The sequence below is a fragment of the Malus domestica genome, chromosome 14 (assembly GCF_042453785.1).
Source record: "Malus domestica chromosome 14, GDT2T_hap1".
Lineage (NCBI taxonomy): Eukaryota > Viridiplantae > Streptophyta > Magnoliopsida > Rosales > Rosaceae > Malus > Malus domestica.
Window position 1 is genome coordinate 20,453,303 of NC_091674.1, and position 19,394 is coordinate 20,472,696.

General features: G+C 36.6%; 2 protein-coding genes and 1 non-coding gene across 4 annotated transcripts; 2 read left to right on the forward strand and 1 right to left on the reverse strand.

Annotated features, from left to right (window-relative positions):
* Positions 1–4,445: 4,445 nt before the first annotated feature.
* On the forward strand, positions 4,446–9,065 carry LOC103404841 (cellulose synthase-like protein G3). The gene is made up of 6 exons (XM_008343814.4): positions 4,446–5,092; positions 5,910–6,059; positions 6,486–6,611; positions 6,724–7,158; positions 7,245–7,592; positions 8,443–9,065. The coding sequence occupies exons 1-6, from the start codon at positions 4,508–4,510 to the stop codon at positions 8,992–8,994; spliced, it is 2,196 nt and encodes a 731-aa protein (XP_008342036.1). The 5' UTR covers positions 4,446–4,507; the 3' UTR covers positions 8,995–9,065.
* A 1,118-nt stretch (positions 9,066–10,183) lies between these two features.
* Positions 10,184–10,265, forward strand: TRNAS-UGA (transfer RNA serine (anticodon UGA)). Its single transcript has one exon. It is a non-coding gene; the product is annotated as a tRNA-Ser (tRNA).
* Positions 10,266–15,131: 4,866 nt separating this feature from the next.
* On the reverse strand, positions 15,132–17,665 carry LOC103404667 (RING-H2 finger protein ATL58). Of its 2 annotated transcripts, none has more exons than XR_011575550.1 (3): positions 17,313–17,665; positions 16,862–16,947; positions 15,132–15,873 (listed from the first exon to the last, which is right to left on the reverse strand). XR_011575550.1 is itself a non-coding variant. In XM_017325039.3 (3 exons), the coding sequence occupies exons 1-3, from the start codon at positions 17,559–17,561 to the stop codon at positions 15,408–15,410; spliced, it is 672 nt and encodes a 223-aa protein (XP_017180528.1). In that variant the 5' UTR covers positions 17,562–17,663; the 3' UTR covers positions 15,132–15,407. The 2 variants fall into 2 exon arrangements, 1 of the variants encoding a protein (XP_017180528.1); XM_017325039.3 differs by having other exon boundaries at positions 15,132–15,744; positions 17,313–17,663.
* Positions 17,666–19,394: the final 1,729 nt, after the last annotated feature.

Consider the following 19,394-nt stretch of genomic DNA (forward strand, 5'->3'; position numbering starts at 1 on the left):
TGCGTTGTTCAAAGTTTATGATGGATGTATTATGTATTAGACTAATATTTTATCAGACATGATGAAAAACTTATATTAACGCACGATGAATTTGATATAAACATTTTATAATAGTCCTATAGTTTAATAGACATTTTTATTTGCATCTTGCTAAGATGACATGTGCTGAACAATATTAGGATAATGTCCATTTTCCAAAATTCCAATGTCAGTGATTCATGTGCAGTGTTGCACGTTGTATAGGGCCTTCCACCAACACCCTCAAGATTAAATAATAAAGCTATGGCCAAGTAGGAGGGAGCGACGTGAGAACACACGAAATCAAACTATCTTCCTTTAAATAAGGGAAACTAATAAAAAGAGTTTGAAAACCTACATTTTTACACTAAAAAGTCAATCAGAGTAGCATTCATCTTACCTTTTATTTTATCTTTACCGTTAAAACTCAAAATTTCCAAACCTCTCTCTGAGTTTTCCTTTAAATAATTTGTTGATGATGAGAATTTGAATCTGATACACCTAAAACTTCATGGTCCAACCGGATTTACATATATCCATAAGGAAATGTCGCCCATGATTGCAAAGCAGATTTTATTTCTGTTTGGATCAAAACTTGACTTTGGGCTTGAGAAAGGAGCTGGCCCAAAAAGGAGGCCTGAAGGAATAGTTGACCAAGGCCCGGCCGAAACCCAGAAAAGCAGAAAAGGCCTCTTCTGACTTGGTGCAGCTCATGAAAACCACTTGCTTACCTACCCAAGGGCCAAGTGGTATAGACTGACCAGCTACACAGCCCATAAAGTACTTTATGGTGGCATTACATGTAAAATAGTTGATGAGTCATCACCCTCAAACCGCATTCGGGCAAGGCTGCTGCTACAGGAGACCAAGCCGAGTTGTCTATATAAGAAGAAAGAGAAACCAGGAATAAGGACACTCAATCAAACAAACAAATGCAAGCACAAACTCTACTCAAAGCCAGATTTGCCTTCAAAACGAAGCTGTAGTCAGCCCAAGCCTTCATCCCTCTCGGGACAAGCCTTCATCCCTCGCGGGATAAACCTTCCTTCAAACCTTTGTAATAGCTCTGCTACCCTGTTCAACCTTGCTGTAGTATCGATTCATCTTTTGTAATCTCTCTATCTCTATCTCTCTCTCTAAACTTTCAGACCCTTGACAAAATTACAAAGATAGGAACCTGCAAGACGATCAGCCTTACCTGATAAGGTTTAACCTTGCCCGACCTTCTTTGTTTTTGTCTTTTCATTCATTAGCCTAGCAATATGTTATATACTTCCAGTTATATGCAAGTTATTTCTAGCAAAATGACATTAAAAGGCTTTCTCATTACTTGGATCCGATTTGAATATATTTTCAGTGTTCAAACCAGATCCAAGTCCGAAGCCCTCGGGCATGCAAATCTGATCAGTTAAAAGTCCTTGGCCTCAAGGCATAAAAAAGAACTTTATGTGGACTTAACCCATCCACGACAGTCCTTGATAAACGAGAAGTCCGAAGTTACTTGGGGCGCAAGTAATCGACCTACCTCTTAGTTTTATTTCTATTATATTATGATTATCATAGAACGTTTAAGCATGGAATGGATTCTGATAGGAAACCTCAAGGCCTACACCTAAGGCCCCACGAAGGCACCTATTTGGATTCATTCTGTTCTGCGGTCTAGAACGTTTGAGTATAAGAACAAACTCTAATGGGAAGCCCCAAGGCCTACATCTAAGGCCCCACAAAGGCACTTATTTGGGTTCATTCTACCTCTCGAGCTCGGGTAATCAGAAGTATAATAGTTATAAGACTCCTGCACTCACGAGAACAAATATGATGTGTTCGAGCACTGGTTTAGTTTAATAGGAAGCCTCAAGGCCTATACCTAAGGCCCCACAAAGGCACCTGTTATAACTAACACGGTTTCTCGGGTATATATATATATATACAACTAAAACTCGACATCCATTTTATATCTGCCATGCTGAAGATGGCAGTGGCACGCCCGAGCACCTAAAAGTTAATCTTGATTGTGAGCCTCAAGACTTACACCTAAGGCCCCACAAAGGCACCTTTCAAAGTTAACTTTGTCCTTCTCTTTCAGCCTTGCCCGACGAGTCTTGCCCGATAAAGACTTGCCCGACGAGACTTGCCCGACAAAGTCTGACAGTGAAGCAGAAGCCCGACAGCAGCCCTCAACCGGCGCCAACCTCCCGGGGAGCTGTGTGCTCGTCGGCCAGGAAACATCCCCGACGGAAATTCCTGACGCGAACAATTTCTGTTACTTATGTTACTGAAAAAGGAAACATAAATATAATATTTTATGGGGTGCACTCGGATGTGCACTCAGAGTTTCCAATGCAGTCGTTATGTAGTATTACCAAAGCGTTTATGTTATAATGTGTTTATTAGGGCCATATTTCTTTCGTGGTTTTGCGGTGTCACTTTATTTTTAATGTGATCTTCGTGGTAAAAAAAATATTAGTTAAATGTTTATGGTGAACTTCGTTAACAATTGCAGTGCAAATCAAAATTTCTATTAATATTTCGTTAAAAATGTGGTTAAAATCATCATTTCAAACAATTCTCTTAACTAAGAAGCCGAGCAAATTGTATGTGTTTGAAATCCCATTTCTCAATGATCATATGTACGCCTCTCACGAAATCTTTCCTCTTTTTCTTCAATTACATCTGAAAACGACTTATAAATCTTATTATGACCATCCATCATTGGTTGTCCGCGAATTCCATTATCATCAATCATTGTCCCAAGAAAGCACTCCGATGCACATGGATGATCATTGAGAAATGGGAAGTTATTAGAGAACTCATAGGATAGATGATTTAGGCTTATGAGTTGTGTCAATTGTTTAAAATGACGATTTTAACCACGTTTTTAAATGGAATACTAACATAAGTTTTGATTTGGACTTTTAATTGCTAACGGAGTTCACCACAAGTATGTAATTAACAACCTTTTCACTACAGGGATCATATTAAAAATAAGGTGTCACTACAGGAACCATGAAAAAAATTTGACCTTTAATTATTTTTCAATTATAAAATATTAACTTTATCATATGCATGTTAATTCAAGTCGCATGCGGTAATACATAACATTTAAAAAATTATTGTTACGAAAAAAAATAAAAATTAATTGAACTAGAAGTATCAAGTTTATTGTGACATCCCACATCGCCCAGGAGAGTGATCCTTAAATGTATATTCTCATCCCAACCTAGCACGAGGCCTTTTGAGAGCTCACTGGCTTCAGGTTCCGTAGGAACTCCGAAGTTAAGCGATAAGGGGGCTAGAGCACTCCCAGGATGGGTGACCCACTGGGAAGTTGCTCGTGAGTTCCCATAAACAAAACCATGAGGGAATGGTAAGCCCAAAGCGGACAATATCGTGCTACGGTAGTGGAGCGGGCCCGAGAAGTGATCCGTCCTGGGCCGAGATGTGACAATTTGGTATCAAAGCCATACCCTGGCCGTGGTGTGCCGACAAGGACGTTGGGCCCCTAAGGGGGGTGGATTGTGACATCCCACATCGCCCAGGGGAGTGATCCTTAAATGTATATTCCCATCCCTACCTAGCACGAGGCTTTTTGGGAGCCCACTGGCTTCAGGTTCCGTAAAAACTCCGAAGTTAAGCGAGAAGGGGGCCAGAGCACTCCCAGGATGGGTGACCCACTCGGAAGTTGTTCGTGAGTTCTCAAAAACAAAACCGTGAGGGAATGGTAAGCCCAAAGCGGACAATATCGTGCTACGGTAATAGAGCGAGCCCGGGAAGTGATCCGTCCTGGGCCGGGATGTGACAATTTGGTATCAGAGCCATACCCTGGCCGTGGTGTGCCGACAAGGACGTCGGGCCCTTAAGGGGGTGGATTGTGACATCCCACATCGCCTAGGGGAGTGATCCTTAAATGTATATTCTCATCCCTACCTAGCACGAGGCTTTTTGGGAGCTCACTGGCTTCGGGTTCCGTAAGAACTCCGAAGTTAAGCGAGAAGGGGGCCAGAGCACTCCCAGGATGGGTGACTCACTCGAATTGCTCGTGAGTTCCCAGAAACAAAACCGTGAGGGAATGATAAGCCCAAAGCGGACAATATCGTGCTACGGTAGTGGAGCGGGCCCGGAAAGTGATCCGCCCCGGACCGGGATGTGACATTTATCATATACCATTATTATAATTTTGTCGTCCACCACTATTATAATACACTGAATTTGTTTTTACGATAATACTTATAAGTTCATCAATTTGAAAAATGGAGAAAATCAAGTCGAATTCTAGTCTTTCTTTACCACTTAAACCAAATGTCCCGAAGAATGATATTTATTTATTTTGTCTTGCCAAAACAATAATTCATATGCTTGACTAGCATAAAATTGGAATTTGGAATATGCATGTACCGTGAAATGCTTTTTTGATATATTCAGATCGATCTGGTATAAACCCTATAACTAAAACTCCTTCCCATGCGTGTGACATAGCAGCAAACACACCATGACCACCACTCATGACGACCTCCCACTTCACACGTCCAAGCCTTCTCGTCAAACCACCGCAAACCGCTTATTCGCGGTGGTTCATTCGTGTGCCATCTTAACCCTTCTCTATCACCATTCACTCTCTCTCCTCAATTCCACAACCGCAACATCTTTCTTCATTACCCTCACCTTCCTTGTCTCCGACTCTATTCTTGCTTTCATGTTCACCACCACACAATCTTTTCGAATGCGACCGATATACCGTGACGAATTCCCCGAAAACATGAAAAGGGTTGTACAAGAATTGGATGTTCCTGCATTGGACGTGTTCATATGCACTGCCGATCCGTACAAGGAGCCGCCAATGAACGTGGTCAACACGGCCTTGTCGGTGATGGCTTATGATTACCCGACAGAGAAGCTTTCAGTGTATGTTTCAGATGACGGGGGCTCGGCGCTGACTCTCTTTTCTTTCATGGAGGCTGCCAAGTTTGCAAGCCACTGGTTGCCTTTTTGCAGGAAGAACAAGATTGTGGAATGCAACCCAGAAGCTTATTTTGCTACCGATCATTCTCGGTTTTATGAGGCTGAGAAGATCAAGGTACGTAATAGCCAGTATATATGTTAATAAATGTTATTTTACCAGATTTATGGTTGTCAAATATACGTATTCTTATGATTAGGATATCATATTTTCCAAAACAGTTGGTAGGAGAACAGTTACGCTGTCAAAACTTATTTGTCATGAAATTAATACTACATCTGCTAGGAACCTCTTCCTGTACGGTGGCTGCACAGGCATACCTCTAAGGTCGGCCTTGAAATGTATGTAGATATTAATATGTATAACAAAATAATGTGTAATACGAGACTTAGATGTTCTATTGATTCTTGTAATTTTCTGGTTTTTGGTGAGGTTGCTTTTGAAGAAGTGCTTGAAGTTTGCTTATTGTTTTGTAATTGGTCATTTTTAATTGTAATTCATTTTAAATCTAGTTTGCAAAGACCATTTGGGGCTAAAATTTTCATGAATGTTTCTATGTAATGTCTTTTATTTTATGAAGGAAACATCCTAACTCAAGTGAAAAGATTCTAAATAATACTAACATAGTCATTGCTTGACTATTCTTTTATTTATGCAAATCACAGTTTTTTCATACACATAAGTAAGTGATTAAAAAACAAAAATAAAAAAATTCATACACATATCAAATTGTAATTGATATAAATATAAAAATGGCTACTTGTCAGAAAAAAGGAGCCAAACTTTCTTTTGGAATAATGACAAATTGATCAACACCATTTTATATTTAGTGCTTTTGTTTTTGTTTTTTTGTTGGTTTAGATCAATGAGATTACTTTATAAAGCAGCTGCCAATACTGGCTTAATTAATTACATGTTCTGAATCATGGCACAGGATGTGTACCAAGGCGTGAAAGTAAGGGTAAACAATGTAATTGAGATCGGCACGGTTGGTCCTGAACATGTAACGGGAGAGCGGGAAATTCAAGCTTTTAGCAAATGGACGGATAAATTTACCAAACCAGACCATCCCACAGTTATCCAAGTATTTTCTAACTCAAGTGAAAGCACTTTTATGACCTGGAAAGAATACTTTGATTCTTCATCTCACCTCCTCTGAATTATTAAAAATAAAAGGGTTACCTCAAAAGCAACAGTAATTATTCTATTTGGCACAGTTATTAATTTCTGAGGGGTTATGCCCCCAACATCTTCTAGCCAAAAGAAAATTACAATTATGTTATATTTTTAGTAGACAATTTGCTAAAAAATATCATCTATCTGATTCCAAAACATATTGAGTTTGTAGTTATTTATATAATGCTTATTTAGGGTAACATGCATTGAAATTCAATTTTTATGTCACTTTGCTCCCTAACGTTTAAGTCCGTTAACAAAATCGTTAAAAGTTTGTACGGCACAAATGAAACCCATTAGTGCTGAGAGATGTGTGTCTCAATACCATGAGCAGGTTGTTTTGGACAGTAGCAAAGACAAAGACGTCTCAGACCATTTGATGCCAAACCTAATATACGTCTCTAGAGAAAAAAGAAGGACGTCACTCCATCATTTTAAAGCTGGTGCGCTTAATGCCCTCGTAAGCTTTCATATCTATACATAATTTTCTCATAAAACCATCTCTTTACGATTAACTTTCTTCACTAGCTGATTAACCATTTCACTTGTGTCTTTTGTTGGTGTTAACAAAGCTTCGAGTTTCAGCTACCATGACCAACGCTCCAATAATATTAACCCTAGACTGTGATACCTACTCCAACGACTCACAAACACCTCATCGTGCATTATGTTACTTATCATCAGATCCCAAAGTGGGGTTTGTGCAGTTTCCTCAACGTTTTCATGGAATCAACAAGAACGACATATATGCATGCGAACACAAGCGTTTGTATAAAATTAACCCAGTAGGAATGGATGGGCTACTGGGACCAAATTATTTAGGGACTGGGAGCTTTTTCTCTAGACGAGCATTCTTTGGAGAACCATCACATCTTCTACCTCCTGAAATCCCTCAACTTTGCCCAACCAATGTAGTGAGCAATCCCATTCAGTCTCCAGAGGTTACGGAGTTGGCACACCGTGTTGCTGCTTGCAGTTATGAGATTAGTACCAATTGGGGCTCGAAGGTACGTTAATTAGGGCAGCTTTCAGATTTATTTTAGAAGGTAAGTTCTTTAGTAGTGTTTGACAGAAAAACTTAAATGTTGTGTAGATTGGTGTGAGATATGGTTCACTAGTGGAAGATTTTTTCACGGGTTATCGTCTGCATTGTGAGGGATGGAAGTCGATATTCTGCCATCCAACTAGGGCAGCATTTTATGGGGATGCCCCAATGAACCTTATTGATGTCTTGAACCAAAACAAGCGATGGGCAATAGGCGACCTTGAGGTGGCTTTCTCTAAGTATAGTCCAATTACATATGGAACTTGTGTCATGGGTCCTTTGATGGGCTTGTCTTATGCTCACTACGCATTTTGGCCGATTTGGTCTATCCCCCTCACCACATATGCTTTTCTACCCCAGCTAGCTCTTTTCAACGGACTAACTACATTTCCTAAGGTAATTAATGTACATTCACCCTTCGCAATTTGTTTTTCTAGATAACGAGTAAGGTTCTAAAAGACACTAAGCGCTAGTTGGGCGGCAGCCTGGAGCCTAGCGCCTAGGTAGAATAAGCGGATTTAAGTAAATCTATTAAATTTTGAATAAATAAGTGTCTGTTTATACTTAAAATATATATAATTTCATCATAAACTACAAAATAGAATGACATATATATAATTTCATCACAAACTACAAAATAGAATGACATATATATTATGAAGTATTGGACATAATGAAAACATAGGAAACAAGCATATAATGTGTGTTCATTTAAATATTCAACAAGTCTTTACAATTTATTGAAAAAAATAAAATAAAATGTAAACTGAAAGCTATCTATTTTCTGTCTAAGTGAGTCGCAACTTAGTCGGTGCCTAGGCGGGTACCTAGGCCGTCTAGGCGGGTGCCTCAACAGGTCTAAGCGTCATTTCTTAATTTTCAAATACCTAAGCATTAATTGGGCAGCTGCCTAGCGCCTAGGTAGGGCTTGGGCGGCGCTAGGCGGGGATTTTTAAAACAGTGATAACGAGTTAACTCATTTTATTATCAGACAGTTTGACATATTATATATATTCCAAAATTTCAATGTATTCCATGTTCAAAACATTCTAATGACGTATCATGAACATGTGGCAATCATGTCAGTCTTACGATGTGCTACAACAATTCATGATTTTTTTTCAAAAAAAAATGTTACTCTTGCCACATTTTTCATACCTCATTCTCCAACATATAAATGTGGTATGAAAAATGTGATAAGTATAATATTACTCTGTTTTTTTAAAGATTGAAGTGCTCAATGCAGGTTTCAGAGCCATGGTTTCTCCTATATGTGTTTCTTTTCCTTGGAGCCTATATTCAAGATCTCCTAGATTTTGTGTTAGCTGGTGGAACGGTCCAAACGTGGTGGAATGACCAAAGGATGTGGTTGATTAGGGGACTCTCAAGCTTCTTGTTTGGAACCATTGAGTTCTTTCTCAAATCCCTTGGCATTGCCTCACATGGATTTAATGTGACAAGTAAAGTCCTCGATGATGACCACAGCAAACGATATGAACAAGGCACCATTGAGTTCGGAGTTCCGTCAGCAATGTTTGTGCCGCTAACAATGGCAGCCATTGTTAACTTGGCCGCCTTTGCTTGGGGCAATGTGGAGGTTTTTAGAGGCAAGTGTAGCATAGAGGGAGTGTTTGTGCAGATGTTTATAGCTGGCTTTGGCACAATGAACTCGAAACCAATATATGAAGCCATAATCAATAGGAAGGATAAAGGAAGAATTCCTAAAAAAACTGCTGTAGTTTCAACGTCTCTAGCATTTGCTCTATTTGCAGCAGCTCATGTAACTCTAAGGAACTGAATATGCAAAATTTATAGCCTTAGAAATTGGTCTCAAATAGTCAAATTTATGCAGAAGTGCATAGTATTTAATGTCTTTGTTATTCATCTTAGTGAATTGACATTTTTCTTTGACCGACCCTCTCCCCAGCCTCATGGTTGAGTGCGCTTGCACGACACATCATGGTCTTGGGTTCGACGGTTGGTGCTCTGCTCCTGCCCCCTAAACAACAACCCAAAATTTGACAAAAAAAAAAAAAAAAAAAAGGAATCGACATTTTTCTTTTCTCGTGGCAAGAGTTATTGCTTATGCAAAATTCACAGTGAATTATGCTAAAGATTTGCACACTACTAATCTTAATCATAATTTTTCATTATTCAAAAGCAATAAAAAAAATTAAAGATTTGTACACTACTTATCATAATCATAATCATAATTTAAGGCCATTGCTAATACAATGTGAACTATGTTTGTACTAGATTTGAGTCGTCTTTTTGACATATTTGCCTTGGGACTCTTAGTTCTACGAAAGTTTTTATGTCTTATCTTTGTGACATATCTACCTCAAGACCTCTAGTTCTAGTAGTGTGGTTTGTGTGGTAGCCATCTAAGCGTTTAAAATCATTTGCGTTTTTGTGCGAATTATCTTCAAATCAATAAATTGGTCACTGGAAAATATCTACCCATTTGATACCTATTGTAATTGGGGTTGCTCTTCGTAATATAACTTTATCGCTTCTTTCCAAAATAAAAAAATTGTTTAGGTCGACTGATTCACTTGAATCGGAATAAAAAAAACAACATGAATGTTAAAATGCTCATGTTCTATAAGACATTAGTATGCTAATTAATAGTGAACTTGAAAATTTAGAAATTATGTGAGTGCATTATGGCTACAAAATATGCATTACCACCCTTCTTTCTGGCGGAATAAGAATACTACCTCCCCTAAAGAATCCATTTTTTTCCAAAATGAATGGCTAAATTTCTTATTCTGTGTGGACCCCACTTCTATTTTGATTCCTCCATGATTTGTAAACACATAACTACATTTTAATCGCAGTCAAACTTTTTGTTTAATTCTGATTATAGAGTAGTAAATGTAAACATGTCATAAGCGTGGACTAAATGTAGATCAAGAAGTATGTTGTAGAGTGAAAACAAATAATTAGAATTATTTATAAATGAATTTTCTTTCTCAGCGTAACTTGTCGATATGTCCGAGTGGTTAAGGAGACAGACTTGAAATCTGTTGGGCTTCGCCCGCGCAGGTTCGAACCCTGCTGTCGACGATCATTCTTTTTTCTTTCCAAATTTGTAGTTTAATTTGTATTTTAATAAATTATGGGGTGTGCTATCCACACATCTTTTTTTTACTTTTCTCACATCCCTTGTTCATTTATGTTCTTTGATTTTTTTCAATTCATCCGATCTGAAGGCCGAAAATTAAAAGGATGTGAGAGAAGTAAAAAGTGGTGTGTGGATATCACACTCCTAAATTATCTTCTATACAACTAACTGACTCTTATATCCAATTGCGATGAAAATTTTAATATCCCCATTGAATGTTTTCTAATTTTTTTGTACAATCAATTAGGAGAATTTCAGATTTCCTTTGCAAATGGTGTGATTTTTCCATTTTTCAATATTGTCACATAGCTCATATTTTTTAGGGCTACCACTACAAAATAAAAATGAACATTAGAACATGTATGCTCTGACTTCCACTGCTCCAAATTTCATTGAGACTAGGGGTGGATTTTTTTTTGTCAAATTGTCAACCGTGCCATACCAATTTTGTGCCAAATTTTTTGTACCAATCGGTAATGGTACGGTATTGGTGATGGATATCATTACCACGGTATTACCGTACCATACCGAAAATACAATATAATTTATAAATTATATAATAGATATATAATTTATATTTATAATATTCCAATAATTTGAAAATAAAACCCTACTTATATTAGCATTATTGTTGGTGACTTTGATCTCTTGAAATTGTGGAAATCAAACACAAAAGAATTCCTAATTCTTTCACAAATAGCCAAAATATCTTTGTAACCCCCACTTCTACTGTTGCTAGTGAAAATACATTTAGCCTAGAGAGGAGGCTTGTTGACCCTAGGGGTGGGCAAACGGATCTAGGAACCGCAGGGCGAGCCGGGTCTAGTTAGTTCGGGGCGGGTTCAAGTTTTGTAAACTCAAATGGGGCAGGTCGGGATGGGTCCATGTAATTGGTGGGGCGGGGCGGGTCTAAATTTCTGAAAAATCGGGTCCCTGGGCCCGAACCGTTTCCACCGTCCATATACGAAGATTAAATCTCTACCGTTCTTTTCTACCACTCTTTCTCTTAGTCGCTGACTCTCGCCTCCTCTCTTGACTTTTCCAGGATCTATCATCTCTCAAGATGGACTCTTGCCTACTCCATCGCTTCCTCAACGCCTACTCCACCGCTCACTCCTCCTCTCGTTGAAGCCACAGCGGTCTTCATCGATGCTACCTCTACCCTATCTTCTTTCAGATCAAAGTCGTCGCTCCCTCTCCCACTCGAGTCGAGTCCTCTTGTGAACACCACCACTGCCGTCGAAAGCTCCTCCATGAAAGACGCCTTCTCCAAATATTCTGATTTCACTCAACAATCTTGTAATCCCTAATTTAAACTTCACCAATTTGCAGCTGTGTGAGCGACTCAAAGGTTTGTAGAATGACCAGCGGGACAGGGTCGTAAAAGCAAGTCGCGATATCACCATTAATAGCAAAAAGGTCATCTTTAAGGTTCACAGGTAAGAAAGCTGCGACCTTTTGCTTCAAATTTTGTTTCTGTTTTTTGGGTTTTAGATTTTGGTTTTTTTTTTTAATAATTTTATTTATATCACCATTGAAATGATGTTGCTGTGGAATTTGAACTTGAACAGAATCAGTAAACACAACAAAGAGGAAGTTCTGCAGAAAGCTGAAAAGGATTTAGTAGCTGTGACGGATCAGTACATTTCCCAGCTTGTTAGAGAGATGTATGCTAAGTTTTTTTCTTTTATTACTGTTACTCTGGGATTCTTTGAGAAAACTTGAATTGTTTTTGTTTTCTGGGTGATTTGGAAATGGGCGAAAAAAAGGACCAATGTACCCGGCCCTAATCGGCCCGTTTGAAACGGGCCGGGTTAGGTCCGGTTTATGTTTTAAAATTTGTTGCACCCTGCCCGCTCCGGCCCGTTTCTTTTACACCCGGGTCCGGTCCGGTCCCTTCAAAATTAGGCCCGGCCCGGCCTGTGCCCAACCCTAGTTGACCCTTTTAGGGTATCCTTGACTCCTAAAATAATGGAGGCACTAGTGCGTACTAGTGGTTGGCTTAGGCAGATGAAGTAAACTTCTATAAAGAACCAACGGAAAATACGCTTCAATTTTACAAGAAAATGGAAGAAGAGAAAACAAGAAAGATATGCTTTAATTTTTTTAGTAAATTTGTTATTAAATGGTTTTCAACTTTAATTCTTCTTGTTACCAATTAATATGTTTTCTTTGTTTGTAATGTAGGCTTGACACAAACTCAATCTTCTACAAGTTCAATGCCTCCTCCAAAAGCTTCGACATCTCAAGCTTGAATAATTGATCATGAATTCTCCTTTTTGAAGTTTACTTCCAATTTTCATTTGGTTTGAAACTTTAATTTCTATTTGGATTGTTAACTTCTATTTTTTTTGGTTCGTCACTTCTATATGGATTGTAAGCTTAATTTTCATGATGAATCTTGATTCATCATTTGAATTATTATGTGTGTGAATTGTGAATGATGAATAATAAATGAATTTAATCTATAATGTATGAGATAAAGGTACAAAAAAAAAAGTTTTGCCCTTGAATTGGGTTAAAAAAACAAAAACAGATTTTGTCCCAAAACAAAATGGCAATTACCATGCCAACCGAACTTTTGGCAATACTGAACTTCAGTATACCAAAAGTTTGGTACGGTAATGATAATAAATTTTACCAAACCGAAAGTTTGGTACGGTAATTGGTACAAGAGTTTTGGTACGGTAACCATACCTAACCCACCCCTAATTGAGACTATTGACAATTAGGTTTATAAACACTTTCATTGAGGTTTAAGAAATATAACTACTCTCTCATCTAGCTAGTTGCCATCAAAATTGGAATCTCGCTACAATTTGACTTCTTTCATTTAACACCATCAGAAAGGAATAGTCTAACGAGAATGTGGTTTCTATCATGCATTCAACATTCTCATGTGGCAGAAACAATCTCATATAAGTTTTTCTCGTGTATACGCATGTACACTCCTTGTCTCATGAATCATGAGCTTGGATATAGACAATGATTGGTTCTCCCAAATCTTCATTAGTATAGTGCTCGGGTAACCTCCCAGAGTCCCTTAAGTTTGTACAACTTTGATCACTTGATGATGAACCTTCTTCAATTGGTGTTGTTACACTAGAAATAACATTATTGCCCGATTGACTACGTTGGTTTAGGCAGTATGGACAAAAGTTACAATGGTTTTCAAATGGTATGCTTGATTCATTCAAAAGGAGCAGAGAATTAACCATTCTAATCAGTAATTCCCCATTCTGAGAACTTGAAACCTTGGACTGATATGCATTTCTGAGATTTATTTTTATTTTTTATAGAATATTTAAAGGTGGTTTTGAACTTTTAATGTAATTATAAAAGTATGGGTCTTTGATTCCATATAAATTGTTGTTTATATATGTGAATTCAAAGGGGGAGCATTTGTATGTAGATGTAATACAGAGAGGGTGGCTTTGAGAATGTTTGGCTATCTATTTTATATTGATACACTTCATCTGATGTCAAAAGACCTATAAAAATTAATTTTAGATCTCTGACTTTCTACGATGGATTAGGTGATGTTGAAAACTTCTAAGCGTAAATTCAATTCTGAATTTAGTGGTACTGTGACATAAGAGATGCGAGATGTTAAAAAATGATGATATGCGTTGATACACAATAACTTAGTTCCTGAGAAAATAATGTTGAATTTACTCTTACTATATGTTCAATTCTAATCTTAATTTGTCTTCAATTTCTTTTAGAAATACGAATTTCAATTTTTATATTGAGGTAAAAGTCTCAGCCCTTCTCACATAGTAGTATGCATCTGATCATTTATTTTTAAATACAATTGTCTTATCTTAAAGTGCCAATTGCTTAAATATAGGAATCCAATCCATTTTTAAAACTATTGAGAAGCATGCTATAAGCCAATTTGGTTCTTCAGACCACCATCTTCTAGGATATTATTCTACATATATGCCCTTCTCCAGTACAACATTGTACATCAATGTCTTCTCTATTTTAACATTCCTTACATGTTACTCATTTATATGTTGTTGCTCTCAGACTTAATATATTCCTCATTCGCTTTTTAACACTCTATATGTTGCATTGTTTGCACAAGATTCCTTTATATATGGTTTTTTCATGAAATTAACTACAACATATGAAAATAGAGGGAAACAAAAATTTCGTTTGCACCTTCAGGATCACAAATGAACTCTATCTCAATTTTACTTATATGCCCCCCTTTTGTTTTCTAACAACTCATTTTTTTTTCAAAATTTGTAGAAACTAGCTGAAATTGTAAACTCAACATCATGAAGATAAAGATGAGCCAAAAACAGTGAAGTAAGAGAATCTAGATTCAGTAACATGTTTATAGTCTATCTAAATATTTTGAATAATGAGCAGTTTAATGTTGTTAATCTTTTGATCACTGTATATGTTCCTAATTTACCTTTTCAAACAACGTGCATGTAAACATTGATATATAAAACTTATTTATATGTTAATAGTATTGTCTTTAATGTTATTCTTTGATATATAAAACTTACATATATGTTAATAGTATTGTCTTAAATGTTATTCTAGAAACCCGGGGCAAAGAGTGGGCATTCATGCTTGTTATCTTCTATACAGCTAACTGACTCTTATATCCAATTGTGATGAAAATTTTAATATCCCTATTGAATGTTTTCTAATTTTTTTTGTACAATCAATTAGGAGAATTTCATATTTCCTTTGCAAATGGTGTGATTTTTCCATTTTTCAATATTGTCACATAGCTCATATTTTTTAGGGCTACCACTACAAAATAAAAATGAACATTAGAACATGTATGCTCTGAACTTCCACTGCTCCAAATTTCATTGAGACTATTGACAATTAGGTTTATAAACACTTTCATTGAGGTTTAAGAAATATAACTACTCTCTCATCTAGCTAGTTGCCGTCAAAATTGGAATCTCGCTACAATTTGACTTCTTTCATTTAACACCATCAGAAAGGAATAGTCTCACGAGAATGTGGTTTCTATATCATGCATTCAGCACTCTCATGTGGCAGAAATAGTCTCATATAAGTTTTTCTCGTGTTACGCATGTACACTCCTTGTCTCATGAATCATGAGCTTGGATATAGACAATGACTGGTTCTCCCAAATCTTCATTAGTATAGTGCCCGGGTAACCTCCCAGAGTCCCTTAAGTTTGTACTACTTTGATCACTTGATGATGAACCTTCTTCAATTGGTGTTGTTACACTAGAAATAGCATTATTGCCCGGTTGATTCTGTTGTTGCTGATTTTGTTGGTCCAATAATACAATACTCACTGGACTCTGATGGGAGATTATTATGCTATGGTGCTGCTCTTGTATTACTGGGTCGAACACCCTAGCAGCTGCAGGTGGTGTGGGACTGTCGAGTATGGTACTGATGGGAATCACAGAGCATCTGCAAAGTGGGCAAGTTGTGTTGTTATGCAGCCAGTGATGTATACAATCAACATGAAACACGTGTTTGCATGATAGCACTTGCAGTAATTCCTCTTCCACTTCGAATTCACTCAAGCAAACACAGCATCTGTCACAATTAAATTTAGGGTTCCTTTAGGTGCATGTTTAGCTATAAAACCTAATTAGACTAACATAAAATCTGGTAATTTCACCAAATTAAAAGGAGCGATAGAAGTACATGATGATAGGTTGAATAAGCTAATAATATTGAGCTGCTGGTGAGGTGTTGTGGTTCAATATTCGTTACCTATCAACAAGAATAAAAAGCAATTGCACACACAATTTTATTGAACTTTATTCACGATTTGTCTCTCCACCTCCAAATATGCCACTTCTCATACATATGCTTTACTATAGAAAAACATTTTCACATCCCTAAAAGTGCTTTTAACAATGTTTCGCACCACAAACACTTTCAATTTATCAAAAGTGAACTAATGTATGTGTGTGCACCCGTGCATAATTCTGTTAGAAAACATTTAAGTTCCTTTTTTCGAAATCACTTACATTTTTAATTACAATAAAGATGTGCTTCAAAAAGAAGTGTAAAAACTACAAGTGCTTTTTTAAAATGAATTTCTAAAAGGGTGTCTTGAAAAGCACTTTTGAGAAAGACAGTGGTTGCTATGAAAGGTTCTAAACTCACATGTGAAGAGATTCTATTACAACTACCCTTGCAGGCCTTTTTAGACCATAACCGGTAGCAAGAATAAAACTCCATGATCACTAGATGAGAATTTCAAGGATGTATCCTTTTCTATTGGAGTTGAGGTAGAAATTTAACTCCTTTTTTATTTTTTTTATTTTAGTTTTCTTTTAAATGGTCAAATATCTCAATAGTTGGTTGGCTAATTAGTGCATACTGGTTTTTCAACTTCATGATATGACACCATCTTGGCACATACCACTTGTAGGGCACGATTGATTATGGACCGCATTTGTGTCTTTAATACAAAGGCCTATTCAATTTTATACCGGTAGGAGTATGCTACGATGCAAAGTTCGAAGCCTCATTTGTAACTAAAAAAAACACGGTAGAAATAATTTAAACTTACTGTGAATCCTTTTTCCTTTGTTCTTCATCAAATAAAATTGTTTGAAGCTTCTCCTTGAGCTCCCCCTTCAAACCCACCGGACAAGCCTACACATATAATGTAATAACATTTCTAAAGTTGGATATGGAAATAAATGAAGCTGTATGTATATAATCCGACTCTGCAAATTGTATGAATATGTCTTTTGTTAATATAATCGTTAATTGCAATGGACATAATACGTATGAACATGATCGCTTCGCTGCAATAGGTCTGCAATTGGAACTCAAAATATATTGAACCATATCAAAAATAATATTAAATTAATATGTAATCTCTTGCTGTATCTCTAACTTACTCTTACCATCACCTTACCCTACCTCACCAATGTTTTGTTAATTTGTATGCATGCATGTATGTTAATGTTGTGTGTGTGTGTGTGTGTGTGAGAGAGAGAGAGAGAGAGAGTTACAGTGGAAACATGGTATCTGGTAGGTGCAGCTTGAAGATTATAATTACTCCTTGGAAAAACTGGTTGAGAAGAAGATAAGAGAGCGGAAGCCCTTCTTTTGAGGTAGAACAAGTAGAAGAGAAGAAAAAGAATGATGGAGAAAAGGATAGGAATCGAGAATATGAAGGCGTGGTAAAGTTTAAGTTGGAGTGCTTGAGGATAAAGGTTAGGATTACTAGTACTGTTTGGTGTTTGAGGAAGACTGCCCATCTGATCAACTTCTAAAACCTGGAGAGATTATTTTGCCTGTTAATAATTAGCTCAACATATGTAGGAAAGCAGAAATGCCTTGTTGATGAGTGTATTTATGGAGAGAAGTTGGTGGGGGATTTATAAGTATGAAAAGTAGAGGCGCTTTATATATATATAAAAATATTTTATATATACATTATCTTTTATAATACCATATGTGTGAAATGCAAATAATGACATACTCAGTCATTATAACTATTAGTTTTTAGTTTTTATATTTCGTGCTTTAGATATGTGAAATTATATGATGAAAAGGAGAAATACAGAGTAGAGGAAGGATGTAGAAAAGATGTTGAAGAAATGTATAAAAAATGGACCACAAAGAGAAACTAAAAACTATTTCAAACTATTTCAAGTTGTTTTCACCTTTAAGGGATTTCTTTTCATCCATTCATTTTTATTTGTTTCCCTCCTCCTCTTACCATTCTTCTTCATTCCTCCTTTTTGGTGTATATTTCTCTTTATCTCTAACACAAAAGGTCAAATCATTTATCAAAACGGACCCTAAGTTTTTATCTTATACACAAGCATCATTGGATTTATTAATTGGCAGTAACTTTATCACATTTCTGACATGATTGATAACTTTAGGGTTTGTATTACACTGTTTTAAGTGTCTGCTGGAAACTTAAACACTACAATCTAAAAAGAGTTAAACGAGTACTAATCAATGGATAAATAAGTGTCTATCAATCAGATAAATTCTTCGAGCTTGCAAGTAGATCATATGTCCTTTTTATTTAGGATATTGTTATCGGCACTTTAAAAAGTCATTTTATTTAGAATGAAAAACATCTCCTTTTATTTTCCATTTTAGATTGGATAAATAGAAGGAAAAAAAAAATATATATATATATATACACATATATTTTTTTTTTATTTTTTGTGAAAATCTTTTGCCTTGAGAGAACTCACAAAGGGCTACATGATCATTGGTTTTAGATTGGGGAAAGGACACATAATACCTTTGTTAATCTTATAAAAGAAATAAAATAAAAAACTAAAGCAATAAGCTTTCTGGAGATCAAATTTACATGATGTTGATGCACAAAACCGGAGGTCTTGGAACAACGTAAATCCGACTGTGAATCTGCAAGAAAGTAAATAACACAAGATGTATCGTGGTTCACCCCAATGTTTGGGCTACGTCCACACTGATTATTGTATTTATCTGAGAGGTGAGGGAGAGAATGTGAGAGGGCTTATGCCTCTCAGATTATATTCCTTCTTTCAATAAACTTCAATGACGGGAAACCTATGCCTATCAGATTATCACTAAAACATCATAAATTCTTTCAATTCCATGTTTTATAGTAAAAATATTGAATTCAGTTAAAACAGGAAGAAGAAGAAAATTACTGTGTATAATTAGGTGTAAATGTTGCTTTAGGCCAAGATTAGTGCATTCGTCTTGATTAAGCTAGCTGCTGGTCGATCTGGTCGTCCATGCATGGTTGGCAGGTCGATGACCTAACAAACCTATATAAAGCGAGAGAGAAATATATATGCAGAGTTAGGCTGTTGTTAGCATGGATGGTGGTTTGTCTCAACTTCAACTGATTGACACACCTCTCTAACTTATAAATATAAATTTTGGTCCATTGATCATAAATAACGTAAATCCATAATTATATATAATTAGGCCTGCATGTTCACCAAAGGACATCAAGTTTGTTGGTATATGTTTAAGATGTACAACATAACATCCCTAGTGTTTCTCCTTCTGATTTGGTCTCTCTATGTTTTTTGTTTTTATAGAAGCAATATTAATATATAATCTAACGTATGCTA